The 16628-nt window shown below is 32.2% G+C and overlaps 1 protein-coding gene across 1 annotated transcript; it reads left to right on the forward strand.

The window, feature by feature from the left end:
• The first annotated feature begins 2840 nt into the window (after positions 1-2840).
• LOC131070656 (probable monogalactosyldiacylglycerol synthase, chloroplastic) lies at positions 2841-14646 on the forward strand. The gene is made up of 10 exons (XM_058006236.2): positions 2841-3436; positions 4244-4416; positions 5658-5819; positions 5964-6105; positions 6276-6500; positions 8654-8716; positions 11120-11194; positions 13066-13283; positions 14156-14275; positions 14520-14646. The coding sequence occupies exons 1-10, from the start codon at positions 3302-3304 to the stop codon at positions 14557-14559; spliced, it is 1353 nt and encodes a 450-aa protein (XP_057862219.2). The 5' UTR covers positions 2841-3301; the 3' UTR covers positions 14560-14646.
• The last annotated feature ends 1982 nt before the right edge of the window (positions 14647-16628 follow it).

The raw sequence follows: 16628 nt of genomic DNA on the forward strand, positions 1-16628 counted from the left end.
TTAAATAATGAAATAATTAGTATTTGTATTTTGAGATGTAATGTTATGTAATTTTAGATTAAAAAATTGGGTTGTTATTAATATAGTAAATTAAATAATAAAATAATTAGTATTTTTATTTTGAGGAGTAATGGTTATGTTGATGGTAAATTATAATTTAAGTAGTAATCATATTTAAATGCTTCTTTACCTACTAAACACATCATCTTTGAAAAACATATTTTAACATCAAATCAAAAGTACTAAAAATTCTTTTTTTAATTTTATCAATTATGTGAAGTTAAAAAAAAAACACATAATTTCACTTAAAAAAAATTGTTTCAAAACTTCTTTCTTATGCAAAAGACATAAAATGCATATAATTTTATTCAAAATATTAGATAAAAGTACAAAGATAAAATTATGAGGCATTAATACCAAGGCTTATCTATTCAAAGTTGTCTTTTAAATGTGAAAATATATTTTATTTTCTAAACTATATCATATCAATTATACATTTTACTATGATCTTATATATATGTTTTCATAATATGTTAAAAAATTTCTCTTACATATGATACATTATTTCAAAAATTTAAGTGTATTATGTGGTAAAAATAGCTAAATATTATCATATATATGACCATCAAACTTGGATTTTGGGTACTATACATTCATAGCCATTCATAATATAATTAGGTGATGAAAAGGATGTGAGATATTTTTTTGGTGTCTTAATTTTGGGCATTAATGCCCATATGAGAATGCTATTGGCCAATCAAGTAATGATATTAGTTATAAATGTTGTGATAGATGACATAAAGTGATTTATCAATAATGTATAAATGTTATTAAATATTACATGAATTTTTTCAAAGCATTGAATGTTTTATCTTTTCATTCTAGGATATTTATCCAACTACATAATCAATCTTTCCAGGTTTTTAAATGATGAATGTGATTTGTATCCACATATTTGATCTTTGCAAACTTTAGGAATGTTATTTTTAGCCTACTTTGATCTTTGCAAACTTTAGGAATGCTATTTTTAGCCTACTTTGATCATTGCAAACTTTAGGAATGCTATTTTTAGCCTACTTTGATCTTTGCAAACTAGTTTTAGTGTTTGATGGTTTGCACCTAGAACTGATAATTGCTTCCCTCGTGTTAACTATGTAAAGACATTGATTTAGACTAGATCAAAGATTAAGGACTACACTTTCAAATATGCAAGATGCACTAGTTGATTCGGCAATGCAAATATCTAATAAGTGCTCTTGATAAGTGTGCTAGTAGTAATCACAACTTTAGGATGACTAAATTGTCATGGAATAGTCTATAAATTGAATTAAGGCAAACCTTAAAATACAATATTAAGTATCAAACAAAATACTTTAATACCTTGAATGGACAAACAACAATAATAAGAAAATTAACATATATTTAGAGTTAGATTTAAAAAAATAAAAAATAATTTTATAAATATAAATCTAATCTAAAATAAAAAGTAAATAAATTTATGATAAAATCTAATCCTTGAATAAAAACCAAAACAATAAATAAAACTCTAAAAATATTAAATAATTATTATAAGGAAGAAAATTATTTCCAATATTATTTTTTAAATCTTTAAAAAAACACTTCCTACTTAATTTCCTCTTATATTTATATTAAGATTTTGCACTCACCGTTAATTCACATAACTAACAAACATCGAATTCTAACGGATTAGCAATTGTTTTTTCGAACTATCATATTTCATATAGAATGCAACTTACACAAGTAATGGCAACGATTGAGTCTAACTTTTTAGCAATAACAAATTGAAATCTACAAGATACGAGATAGGTTACTTTCAAATGACTATAATCTGAAACTTGTAGCTAAGAAGAAAGATACCATGCAATTAAGAATTTTCTTAAGAATCAACTATAAGTTAACAGTCTTAGTTAAATGGAAAATTTGAAAGTTTATATATTGCATATATAAATGATTAATTAAAAGTTGTTTTAATTAATATATATTTAGTAATTTTATTTTAAGAAAAATATTGAAAGGTTCTAATTTTTGTTAATTTCAAATTTATTTTATATTTAAATGTTAAAAAAGGATATTTGGTAAGACATTCAATCGAAAAATAGATAAGATTGATAACATCTATTAGTTGTCTTAAAAATATAATAATATAATGAATATTAATTCGTAACATTTTGACAAAGTATAGAAGATTAGATTAAGAATTCATAAAATTTATCTCTATATCTTTAAAAGAAAAAGTCAGCTAAACCTAAACCTAAATCTAAATAAAATTTCATTATTAAATAGTTAACTCTTTCTCAATTAATTGTTACCTTCCAGGACTCTCTATTATTCATTTTTATCTATATTTCTATGTTCAACTTATGCCCTCTCTTTGAAGAGCACAATATGCCAACTGAGGTTGTATTTAGGTAAGGTATGTATACCTCCTAGTTTGTAGTAAATAAGGTATGTATGCCTGGTTTGTAATAAGTTAGGTGGGGGTAGTCCCATATTGTTACAAGCCATCTGTAGACTCATAGTGTCCCATATTGCTATAAACCATCTCTACACTCATATACATGAAATTAGCTATAACAATCACTAGGGGAAGAGCACAAAGGTCAAAAAGTACACATTTCAAAGTGTTTCCTGATACCTAACTAAAGACGTTCCATTAACCCTCCACTCAAAATTGCGGGTATCCCCTTTGCACAAATGTTCCAATAGTGGTACACAAATATTCCAATAGTACTATGACAGCTATTGGTACTCTTCCTATAACACAACAAAAAAAACATATCCAAGATTCTTTAAACCTCTAATGAATTTTTGCTGTAAAATATTTCACCTGCCCCACCTGTGAAACAGATCAAAGATACATGAAGCTCAAACATGGAAGCAATGTCCCTAGGAAACTTTCCTAGTAAGTTACTCCCCCTTGTTTCGTGCATGACATCATGATTTCATAAACTACAAGTACAACAGCTAATGATAACAATAACCACAACAATAAGACGGCATCCTAATATTCATTTTGGAGAACCTCAAAATAACCTGTGCTTGTCAGCATTTGTAGCAATTCTTAATATAAAAGAATCAGATTTTTAATTCAACCTAAAACGGGCTACAGTGTGTCCGAATTTATTGTGCAGAACCATAGAATATCCCTCTGCTGCCAACGAATTTTTCCTGTGAATGCCAACTATAAACACAATTAAATAGCCTAAAGCAAAACCAGAAAAGCTTAAGGCGATCAAGAAAGTTGGAATTGTCCGTTTTGAGGAATAAACAGAAAGATTCAATGGAGCTCATGCAAGTAGCTGCAGAAAGAACCAAGACGGTTCTTATTCTTATGAGTGATACAGGTGGTGGTCACAGAGCTTCTGCAGAAGCTATTAAAGCAGCCTTCAAGATTGAATATGGCGATGAGTACAAGGTCAGCATGAGTAAATCTTAATTGGGTATAATTTTCCTGGTTCAAGATCGATTTAGATCCATTTTCTGCTTACATTAGTTCTCTTTTATATTCATGTTTTGCCGATGCCCAATTTCTCTTTTATATTCATGTTTTGCAATACCAATTGTGTTTGCAATCATGTTTTGCTGAACTGTTCTGTTTTAATTCATATTTCTCGTACCAGTTTATTTACATTTGCTGAAATCCATTTTAATTACAATCATGCTTTACTGAATATTCATTTGGTTTGCTATGGTGTTTTTCTGATACCATTTTGTCAAGATTTGTTTGCATAAAATTTAAGATGCTTCTGTAAACTAAGTTCTTATCTATATGCTTTCTTACACAGTTGATCTCAGAATCAAGAACGATCTGCTTTGGGAACAATTTAAAAATTCCCGATTGTCCTGTGATATGTTTAACTCTTCACCAGACAGAACTTGAGACCTAATATTTCGCATATGTTAGCCAGGAGTCTGATCGTCTATGAAGGGTAGTTGTAGGAAGTTACAGGGAAAATCTGATTGTTTGTTTTTATCTTTGAATAGGACAAAAAGTATGTGGTTTCAACCTTGACTGTTCTGTATTTTTCCTTTCGAACTTTTCATATTGAATTGTCTATTCTCATAGAAGAGAATTTCATCATCATCTTCCGCCTTCTTGTACCATGGACATTTATTTCTAAAATGATTTCATCTCAAGTAGTGGAGAAATTGTTTCTTTGTTATGGAGTTTGGTATAAATGGATTAATAGTTTTTTAAATGGTGAAAATTATGTTTTTGTAGGTGTACGTGACAGATTTGTTTAAAGAGCACACCCCTTGGCCCTTCAATCAAATGCCCAAGAGCTATAACTTCTTGGTGAAGCATGAGACTCTGTGGAAAGTTGCCTTTCACGGAACTATTCCTCGTTGTGTACATTGTCCTCAATTATTAGCAGCATCAGCCTTCATTGCTAGGTCAGGATCCCAAGTCTAATTCTATGATGATATGATTTAATTTACTTAACTACAAATTGGTCTCTTGAAGCTATCCATGTGTATCTTATTTAGACATTTTTTTCCATGTGTGGTTTTTAAATAAATTCTCCAAGCTTTGTTTGATTTTTTTGATTTTAGATTTTATTTACTAGGTTAGGACTGCTTATTGTTGATTGTTGTCTGTATACCTTTTCTAAGAAATTGAGAAACAAATTTAAACAGCCTTGAATTGCTTCCTAAAATATATTCAGGCGAAGGTCTTGATATTTCCTCTGCAACTCTGTGATCGCCAATATGGAGGGATATAATATTTAGAAAAATGATAAAAGAGGCCATGGTTTCAATTTGATAAACAATCCTCTGAACTACACCTTTTCAGCTTCCTCTGCAACCCTTATGCTAGAAAATATGCATGGATACTACTTAAACCAAGTTGAAAAATAAGATAGTATACCCTAATTGGTGCAGCACATACATGCAAGCTCATTCCTTTGACATCTACCTCTGCTCTGTTATGTCACAAAAAATTGAGAAGCACCGAATCAAACAAATTTGTTAAAAAGATAGTTTGGTCTTAAAATTGATATAGTGCATAGACATGCAAGAGCTAATTCATATCGTCTTACATTGCAAAACTATTCTATAGATAGAGGGAGAGAACATTTTAACATCAAAACACAAAACCAGCAACCCACAGCAATTTGTGAGGCCAAGTCTTATGTCCTTGAACTCAGAGCCTGTATGGCTTGCTCGATGTTAATAGAGGTGAAAGATCAATCTGAAAAAGAACTGTACCCTTGCATGTTAAAAAATGATACCGTATTGCCAAAGTGGACAGTAGGGAAGGCCAACAACCTTAAAACTGAGGAGCTATATTTCCCTTTGATTAGAGGGTTAATGTACTGAAACCCAATAGGATGTGGATATTAGACTCATTGTTTATTAATTGGGTGTGATTACTTGTGATTCGGGCTCATGATCACCGAGAGGCATTTTGTCATGCAATAGCCCATAACTTTCCGCATCGGGCAATTCGAATTAATTTTGGGGCTACCATTCCAGCGTCCAAGTCATGTTAGTTCATTAATTTACATCCTTTGAATTGTTTACATTCTGTCCACATCATTAGGATTTTTGTTTTGTAAATTTTGCTTCATTTCATTCAACTATCTGCTAACACGGTTGATCTGTTAATCTTAAATATCTGCTTGTATATATAGCAAGGTGGAAAAGGGCTTGAGGAAGTACCAACCTGATATCATTGTAAGTGTACACCCTCTGATGCAACATATTCCAATTAGAATTATTGAATCCATGGATCTCCCAAAAAAGATATTGTTCACAACGGTCATCACGGATTTGAACACATGCCATCCTACATGGTAAGTGCACACAGTTCTATTATTGTGTCATGTTTTACTCAAGATCCATTTAGTACAAAGCTTTCTACAATGTTTAGGTTGTAGATTTTCTGGTCCAACAGTTTTCTGAACTGCAACATGACTCCCATCCTCATTTGCATGTAGGTTTCATAAACGTGTAACAAGATGCTACTGTCCAACTAGTGAGGTGGCTATGAGGGCATCATATGAAGGTTTGCTGCCCTCTCAAGTACGTGTATATGGTTTGCCTATACGACCATCCTTTAGCAAGAATCTTCACCCCAAGGTCATTGGTTTCTTACCTCCTTGTATGGTCTCTGTATTCTGTATTCATATGTTCTAATAGAAACAATTTATTTCTTTTTTTGCTATGTGAAACTGTATTTGGAGGCTTGCGATAACGGAAACTTCAGCTAAACAGTCACCTGTATGTTGTCTATGTTTAATATACCTCAGGCTGAACTAAGGAAGGCTATGGGAATGAATGACACCTTACCAGCAGTCCTCCTGATGGGAGGAGGAGAAGGCATGGGCCCAGTTGAAGCAACTGCTATGGCACTTGAGCAAACACTGTACGATAATATTTTGGGCAAGTCAATTGGTCAGCTTGTTGTAATCTGTGGTCGTAATAGTGAACTTGCGGACAAACTGCAGTTAGTCAACTGGAAAATGCCTGTGCAGGTATGTTTCCAAAAAAGAGAAGGCCATGTTCAATTTTTAGCAGGGAACTTCCTTACCAAAATTATATCAAATTACACGTCTTTGTATGTATTCATTTGTTGAGGGTTCATCCCTTTCCTATCAGTTTCACTTTCTTTTGCTTTCTAGATTTAGATCCTAATTTAGTTGCACATTTTATTTTGGTTTGTTAAGAATTCTTTTCGTTTTAGAGCTCCTAATTCAGAGTAGGTATTGTAACTTTCAGTACATTTCAGTCCTATTGACCTGTTGTGGTTTTTCGTGGACATTATATATTTTCTTTCTTTGCTTTTTTTTTCTTATATGCTGGAGAAATAGTTCTATGTGTCTAATCAATTTGCCTCAAAAATTGAATCTCAAGATTGGGGAATTATTCTAGTTCTTAAGGCACTGATCATTCCTAGAGAACTCTTATAAAATCCTCAGATTTTGTTGTCTGGATGCATGTTAAGTAAAATTTGTCTTTTAGAGCTCACAGGAGGTGATTTTGTGACCAAGCGTTTCACATCTAACCTCTGATATCTCATTCTTTAGGCCTGGTTTTATATATCATTTTATTTCATTTGACTATTGGAAAATGTTGCTTGTGCAAACAATTATGGCAGTAGATATCTTGAGGTGTTTTTAAGCTCCATTCATCTTCTCCCATATTTATAATATAGTGTTTTTATTATGAATTGATTTTTATCTCACGATAGAATGTAAGCATTAGAATTTCCTAGGTGCAAAGTGGGTGTGAGGCCAAAATTGCAGATTGAAGTTCCAAAAGGAAATGATAATCATTTTCCAATTTGAACCAGGTTATTTTATATTCTGTTGCTTTGCATTCCATGTTGAATGCTGGACCAAATTATTATGAGCTACCAAGCTGCAAAGATTCATTATCTTGATTCTTTATCACTAATCAAAGACTGGGTTCCTGAATGTTGCTTTGTGAGGAAGAGAGACTATTCTAATACACCTTCACCAAGTCTGTTACATTCAGGAAGAGATTGCTCAGTTTATGGAAGAGACCGCTCAGTTTCCAAAACTTTGATAAATATCTTTTTGCCCAATGATCCACATGCATGTAGGATGTTGATGCGAAATATATTGTATTTCCAACAGTTCAAAAACAGAGTATCCTAAGATCATTATTAATGAGGTTGGCACTTGCATGATCATCTACTGAAGTGTCTGTTGTTATTTACCTACCTGTAAACCTTAACTGCAGTAATCAAAATTTGATTGTTACATCATGTTGTAGTGAATGCTAATATATCTTTTCAAGTAAGATTGGCAAGTCAAGGGTTTTGTTTTGTTTTTCTTTGTTACCATAGAGTTGAGACTTCCTGAACTGAGCTTAAAACTCCAAAGTCTGGGTGGCGATTATCCCAAAACAAGTCGAATAGATCTCATTTGAATAAGCAGTCTTTTGTGCAAGTTTGAGGAGACTGTTCAAATTTTGGTAATACTCACCAATTCCACGCAAGAGATTCAGCCACCCAAAACCAAAGGAAGAAAACGTTGAAACCCTCATTCTAGGTCAAAGATCTCATTTGAATTAGCAGTATTTTGTCCAGTTTTGGTCAAATTTTTTTTTCTGAGTCTTACTCTGCCTCGAATATCAGTCTTACCCAGATCGAGCTGAGCCTGAACCTCATTGCTATATATCAAGATTCAATATACTTGGTAAAATCAAGTTTTATTTCAAAATGTCTTGAAACATAATGGACTTATTGTTATCCATGAACTATCATTTTGTTCAGCTATGGATTTTTTGACTTTAGATGCGATGCACACATTTTAATTTACAGGAATCAAGTTGTAATTTGCACATTTTCTTTTAGGACTTGGACTTTGATTAGAGGTAATATTTTTTCAGTTGTCTACAGTTAATGTTATTCTATATGGTACCATTTTTGTGAGCATTTAATATGTAACTCTTGTCTTTGAATGGCTATTTGTGACCGAGTTCTTGGAATTTGAGTAGAATTTACTTAGAAAATAGCCTGGATTGGTGGATATATCTATTGGCATAGTGTTTCTGTTATTTTATATTCACTATGATAAAATAAGACAAGTTCTTTGCTTAATTGACTATGGATGTTCTCTTAATAAGAAACCTAATTGATAAAGGCAATGCCGTTTTGCAGATAAAGGGCTTTGTATCCAACATGGAGGAGTGGATGGGGGCTTGTGATTGCATCATAACAAAGGTAATTGAAATAACATTTTTCAGGCTTCTTGATGTAACATGCAAATTTCAGGAGAAAGAAACATCTAGAATTTGAGGAGTTTGTTTCTTTTTGTACTATAAATACAGCTGATAAATTCTGATTTCATTGCCCACTCTGTTAGCATATAAATTCTCACTACTGGAGTAATCACAAATACAAGAAGGGCCACATTCAACTGGTCCATGTAGGCTATGTTCCATGGCATTTCAGGCATAAGGATGGCAGTGTATATATATGACATCAAAATTTAAGTTTAACTTTAGACATCCATCAGATATTAATTTTTCAAATTTGATTTTAAAATTAAATGAAATGCAATTGACATAGCTGATAGCAGTATAATAGCAATAAAATAGAAATTTCTGATTTCATTGCTCAAAGTTTTTGATAGACAAAGCAGTACAAAAATACATAGTACGGAAATTTAACCAAATATTTTTTAGGATTTTCATCCAGAGCCTATATGCAAAGGCTTTGAGATCTCGAATTTTGACTTACTTTTTGTTTCCCTGCAATAGCCATCACTGTCTCAAGTTTCAACCTATTTCATAGAGTTAATTGCTTTTGCTCCGACCACCTTTGCTTGAAAGAAGAACCAAGGGAATACGAATTCCCCCTCCCTTTAATCATTACAAAAAGCAGAACTACCTAGACAATTTATTTAGATTGAGAAAGCAACCTAAAGGGCTTTGACAGTTATTGAAGTTTTTAATTTTATCTATACATTGAAAAAAAAAAAAAAAAAATTGATGTCAGGGATGAATGGATGTGTCCCCAAGACAGCCTAGGAATGTCTCAGACATCACTAGCCATTTCAGGGATAGTCTGTCAACTGGTGACGTTCTGCCTCTCTAGAGAGCATTCTGAGAATGTTCCTGGGAATCCCCTGGATACAAGGATGGCCATGGGATGTCCCTTGACGTCTCGCTACGGTTGGCTATGGGGACACAGGGGTGCAGGTTTCAGCAAGGGAGGACGCATCCCCATGTAACAATGTGAACCACTTTTCAAGTAATTACCAAAAACAGTAAGAAACACACCCAGCTGATCCAGACAGGATCAAGAGTTATTTTCATTTTATTTTTTAATTGTAGAAAATGACAATAGACTTTTAGAATGCATGTTGATTCAAGCAACATTGGAGAGTAGTAGAGCACAATCATGGATAGTTTATAGCTCTTAGCATTGTCAATACATCCTTGTATTCTAATTAAGAACATCTATTTAAATTGAAAACTCTTACATCAACTTGATTCTTACATGCCTTCGATACTCTTGCCTTTCGCTAATGATCTTATATTCTCTCGTGAATATACCAGGTTCCACTTTCGTCTCACCTCCTCATCTCTCTTTTGATCTCCATATCTCCTTGTTTGTGGTCTCATCTCTAATATATGGCGTCTCCTTTGGAGTTGATATATTCTTAAGCATTTCCTTCTTTATTATTCATTTTCATTGCACCCTCTTATCCTCAATTAGTAAAATGGGACAGAGTATATGTCTCCAAGCTCTTTGCTGTGGATCAAAATTTGGCTTGCTGTACTTCAGTACTATTATCCATGGCATAAATGGTCTACAAGTTACTTGTTTTGTAAGAGTTCCATGCATATTATGTTTGAATGTGTACATTTATCACTATTTTCTGTTTTCACCAAATCTGAATAGCAATATGGGTTTCCTTTGATAAATATAAGGCCCTTTCTTGTGTAAGCACAGGATAACTTTTTTGAGAGTAGTCAATATGTTTAATTTTGTAAGTACCAGGAGTTAAAATTCAGGGCTTTCCAGACTGCAACATTTAAATTACAAAAGCACACAGTGAAGCAAATGAACCAAAACGTATGAAGAAATCATATTGCTGACACATAGAACAGCAATACATATGCAAAAGCATGAAAGCTAAATATTAGAAAAATCAGGAATATTATTAGCAAAGATATTATGCCCGTTGGAACAAAGAATAGCAGCCCATAGTGGGCACCAACTCTTCTAAGTCCCTCCAATCTTCCACTCAGAATCTTATTTAGACAAAAGCATAAAACCTTCATCAGTCTATTGCCTTCAAGAATCAAGATAATTTGAAAGGGTTAATAGAAAGATACACAGCCACAAATAAATGTAGCAGCTGTCAATGTAACTGCTGCCTTGTTTGGTTGGATTGGCAGCTGTATATTTAAACAGTAGTTTCCAATTTGAATTGATGATTTTTCTATTATTACCAGACTCTACTTATCCATTTCTAGTATCAATGCATTATTGTAAAGGAGAAATACACATGGCTTGCAGATTTTGGTTGTTGTATCAAACTTGAAGTTTTTCAAAATGAATCTTGATATAGCTATCTTGTTTGTAATCCTATGAATGGCTAAATTGTACTTGCAGGCAGGACCCGGAACTATTGCAGAAGCATTGATTCAAGGACTTCCAATTATTCTTAATGACTTCATTGCAGGCCAGGTACTTTTAGGATTCTGAAATTTTTCTCTTTTAGTGCATAAAACATTGTAAATCATATATTTGACAAGAACCATATGATGGTTAGAACTTAGAATATCATTTTTAAACAGAAGAAATCTAATTTTGTTCAATATTTAACTAAAGGGATATATCACTGCATAGGAACTTAAGACCCATCAAACAGTTCTTAACCATGCCAGATTCAAAAATTTAAAATATTGATTGGTGAAAGTCCCTAGATAGGATACAATCTGTATTATCTGGAATGGCATGAGAACAATCAATACATTTCAAGAATATACCTTTCAGGTGTAGAAACTTTCATCAAAATGGATATCCAGCTAATTTCTATCCACCGCTACATAAGAAAATGAATGACATGGAAGAAAGTATCCCAGACACAAGAAAAAAGAAGTTGGCTAGCAGGCAATGATAAATCCAACTAAGAGGAGGGATAATCTAATGCAACAGCCAAACGATGGAAATGAACCAAAAACAGGAGCTGACGACAGGAACTTGAGATCATTTAAATCAGATTATTGCATTTTATAACTTCAAATCTGTTTTTCTCTGGAGAAATGAGATGCATTACAGGAAGACACCATAGCCAAAGAGTAAGTTTTAGCATATCAAATACCTGTGGAAACAATTGAAAATGGAGAAAATTGTAAATTTATGCCAGAGAACACATTGTGTACAGAAGCTATAGATAAGTTTGAAAATAGAAATTCAAATGATACCCCTGTTGCTCAGTGGAGGTTACAGAGAGCTGGCAAGAATGTGCAACAAAAAATGAAAGACACAATCAAATCTCTTCTCCTCTGAACCCTAGAACACTAGATGAAAAAAAAGAAGTTGTGAATACAATGGTAGTTCCTACAGAACCCCTTTCAAAGACAGACAATTTTCAACTCATCTGCCAAGCTCATGAAGAAATGGGATAGTATTTGACAGCCTTGTAGGCCTTAGATCAGTATTTACAATAAAAGAAAAAGCTATTATTTGGAAAATAAGAGGATTATGACCAAACGTAGTTCTCAGAAAACCAAAACAGAAGTAAACTAAACAAAACTAGATATGCTACTTTTGCAGGAAGCCAAATATTATTTTCAATACGTGGACAAATTAAAGAAGAAAATTTGATAAATAGCAGACATGGTATGTACAAACTACAAATCCATAGGAGGATTAAAAGGAGCATTCCATATGTACGAATCTGGCCAAATTTGCTATCGAGGCATAGATAGAACATATTTGCAGTAGTGTTACGACAAATTCTTTTCAACATTTCAATTCCAAATCCAGCATGCTATCAATGTATATTAAAAGCCTTGAGATTTTTGGGCTGTACTAGATTGTATGAGAAGAAACTAATATAGGAAAAATTTGATTCCTATAAAGAAAAAATCAGAGATCATATTTACACTCTTTATTTACAAATCCAAGAATATAATCTGAGGCAGAAGCTGATGAACCTTTAAGAAATCAAAAAAATTATTCTGGGACTGAAGTCAAGAGAAACATGGATAGAAGAATGGGACAACACAACAAATGTTTCACTTTTCTGTAAAAAAACCTTCAAAATGGTCTGAGGGATGTTGTCCAGTGGTTGATTGATGGGAGTTTACTGTCATTGCTCTAAGTTTTATCTTTTTCTTATTGTTTAAAAATAATAAAAAATAATTTTTATGCCTCGACTCTATGTTATACAAGGGATTCCAAACTACTCTGGTAATACATAAAGAGGAACAAATATTAAAAAGTTAATTTCCAATGAAATAGTTGAGCACAATGGTATTCTAAATTTTGCAAAATATGATTACAGTGTTGGAAATAAATTTAATTGTTTTGCTGTCTGGTTCAATTTGCAGGAAGTTGGAAATGTGCCTTATGTAGTGGACAATGGAGCCGGAGTCTTCTGTAAATCTCCAAAAGAAATAGGCAATATTGTTGCACGTTGGTTTGATCCAAAGTCTACAGAGCTTAAGCAAATGTCTGAGAATGCATTAAAACTAGCACAGCCAAATGCAGTTTTTGACATTGTTCGAGATCTTGATGACCTCATCAGACAAAGAGATTCAATACCCAAGTACTTGTATTCTCTCTTTGATTATTGATGTCTTTTCTAGTTTGTTCTAACATCAATTCTTAGTGGGTTTTTTTACTAAAGATCCTTGGTAGACAACCCATATCTGCAAAATCCAGATTTGTGGGTGCAATTGATGCTTTTGTTTTTCCTCAGAATTAGGAATTCTATTATTTCATTTTTTCTTCTTCTTGGGTGGAGTGCAATTTGGGCTCTCAATTCCTCTAACTGGATTTGGTTGATGTGTAAGCCTCTTGAGGCAATTGTACAATAGAATTTTGTAGTCAATGTGTACATAAAATCTGGTCCAACCAGAGCATTTCTCTTACATTGAGGCTTGTAAGTCGTACGATTTCAGTTGTGTTGGATGAAGTTATTTGTTCCTTCATGCACAAAAGTTGTAAATTCTAATGAATTAAGGTGAAATCATATAATGAGAAAGTAGATCATAGTAGCAGGCTGAACCGTTTGTCTATGACAATCTCTGTTATATGAGTTTAAGAAAAACTTCTCATCCCTACTAGTAGCAATTGTATTTTGAGGAAAAAATATTGGATTTAGTGTTTTTAGGATTGGTAGGTAACTTCCTATGTATACACTGTAGCAATTATACTTTCAGGAAAAATGCAGTTATAATGGATTTACCGTTTAGGATTGAGATATATATATTCTTTTCTTAAAAAAACACAGAAAGTACTTATTGACACAAAAATATAATTTAAAATTAATTATAATATTCATTATTATAATAATTAATCAAATTTTAAATAAATAATTAAATTTACAATAGAAATAAAATACTATTAATATTATCATAGAATATTTTTATTCAAATAGAAGCTATCTAATATTTTAATATATTGTCATTGTGACAGAGAGAGAGAAAAGAGTGGAAGAAACAAAAATATCAAATTCAGGTTGTTTCAAAGATGGAAAAGAATTAAGTCAAAGATGTTTATTTCAAGTTCTTCTAAAATTGTAGAAATGAAGAGAAGGTATACCATACCAAAAATTTGGACTTCTTTTGTTTCAATTTTAAATATTAAATTTTTAATTTTTAATTTTTTTTATTAAAAATTTGTTCAAATTCTTTCAATCTATATTTATTATGCTACCTTATTCTTTAAGCATTGAGAACATAAAAATTATTTACAAATTATATTACTATTATTTTTATTAAGTTTCACTACTTGTATTATTTTAAGAATACTTACTGAATTTTAATTGATCATTTTGCAGGGGATATATTCTTTGGAGAACTATAAAAAATAATATGTGATTATGGGCTCAAAATAAAACTCATATATTGTATATAATTTGTATATAGTCATTCATTATTTTCATATATATAAAAGAAGAATTGTAAATATAATTTATTATTGTTTATAATTCATTGAAATAAATATAAAATATTGACTTATTGTATTCAAATTATGTTATATTTATTTTATATTTTATTTTTATATTAAATAGATTATGTTTTATTAATAATTTTTTCATAATTATTTAAAACGACAATTTTTAAAAGTTTAACTATCATTTACACTTTTTGTTCTAAGTAGTCAACGCTAAAACCATATACTTTTTGTCCTAATCAAATATAAAAACAAACAATCAGATTTTCCTAACTTCCTACAACTACTCTTCAAAGATGGACAGACTTCGGGCTAACATATGCAAAATATTACGTCTCAAGTTCTTTGTCTCATGAAGAGTTGAACATATCACGAAACAATCTGCAAGTTTTAAATTGTTCCCAAAGCAAATCATTCTTGATTATGAGATCAATCGTGTAAGAAAGCATATAGACAAGAACTTAGTTTACAAAAGCATCTTAAATTTTATGCAAACAAATCTTGACAAAATGGTAAGCATCTTAAATTTTATGCAAACAAATCTTGACAAAATGGTACTAGAAAAACACCATAATAAATGAAACATGAATATTCAGTAAATCATGATTGTAATTAAAATGGAATTTCACAAAAAATTGGATGTAAAATGTAAATAAACTGGTACAAGAAACATGATTTAAAATAGAATAGTTTAGCAAAGCACGATTGCACAAACAGAGTACACATCACAGGGGAAACACATTACGTACAAGCAAACACACAAGAGAGGATCTAAGAGTACACATCACAGGGGAAACACATTACGTACAAGCAAACACACAAGAGATGATCTAAGACGAATGAATTTGGTATCATGATAGGAAATATCAGAGATTACTTTAGTGGTGAATATTTGTCAATGACGAATTTTTCACGTCGACGACCTGGGATTTGGCGAATATTTTGTACCGATTGGGGGTGGCCATGTCGCTAGAACATTATCAATTTCCGTCAAATTCACGACCTGATCGCCATATGTTTTATGTAATTAAATGTTTCTATGCAAGGATTTCACCAATACAATATACGGTGGACACATGGTAAATTTAATTTTTTTGCCTACACTCTCCGAGGTTGCCTTAATAGACGATCATAATTCGCCTATAGGCATTTGAAGATTAGTTAGCTAGGAGGACCCAATTCGCTTGACATTTTGCCGACATGTGTCTCCATTCACCCCAATTTTTGCCAACTATATTGTATTTGCCAATTATTTGGACGACCCATAATCACCTCGAAAATTACATAAGTAGTTTTATAGTTAAGTAGGATTCGCCAACTATTTGTATACCATATAAAATTCCCGCGGAATTGGCCATATAAGGATTGGTATAAATACATTCAAAGATCAGATCTATCTCTACACAATCTGGTGGGTTCTAGGCTCTGAATTCAGATCAATAGCGAAGTTTTAGACCAAGGAAAATCATTGTTGTTGACTGCATTGGCGACTGCTAGTGACCTAAAGGTGAGCGATCGTATTTTTGAAGTGTTATAATATTATTCTAAATTTATCTATATTTGTTTGCACTGTTGAGTTCATTCTTATTCAGTGGGGACCCGTTAGTGCCAAGTGGTCAGCCGGGAGATTCAAACCTTAGACATCTAGATTGTAGGTCGTAGGGCCAATGAAACATATATTATACTTTATAGTCTATTATTGCTTCTTCAACAAATTGATATTTTTTTTGTAGCCTTTATTTCGTTGGAGATGTCGAACAGGAAGAAGGGTAGGAAACTTGAATGTGGGGAAGGCCATGAGAGGCCAACAAAACGTAGAACGTTGTCTTCATACTTTGGCTTTGGAAAAGATTGTGGTGAAAATCAGGAAGGTACATCATCACAAGTACAAGTACAAAATTCACAAGCTACACCGCATGTTGAAGACGACGACGAACTTGATATCTCAGATCAAGATGATCTTGAAGAAGATTATCTGGTAGATACCCAAGTT

This window comes from Cryptomeria japonica, chromosome 5, assembly GCF_030272615.1.
Source record: "Cryptomeria japonica chromosome 5, Sugi_1.0, whole genome shotgun sequence".
NCBI classification, from domain to species: Eukaryota; Viridiplantae; Streptophyta; class Pinopsida; order Cupressales; family Cupressaceae; genus Cryptomeria; species Cryptomeria japonica.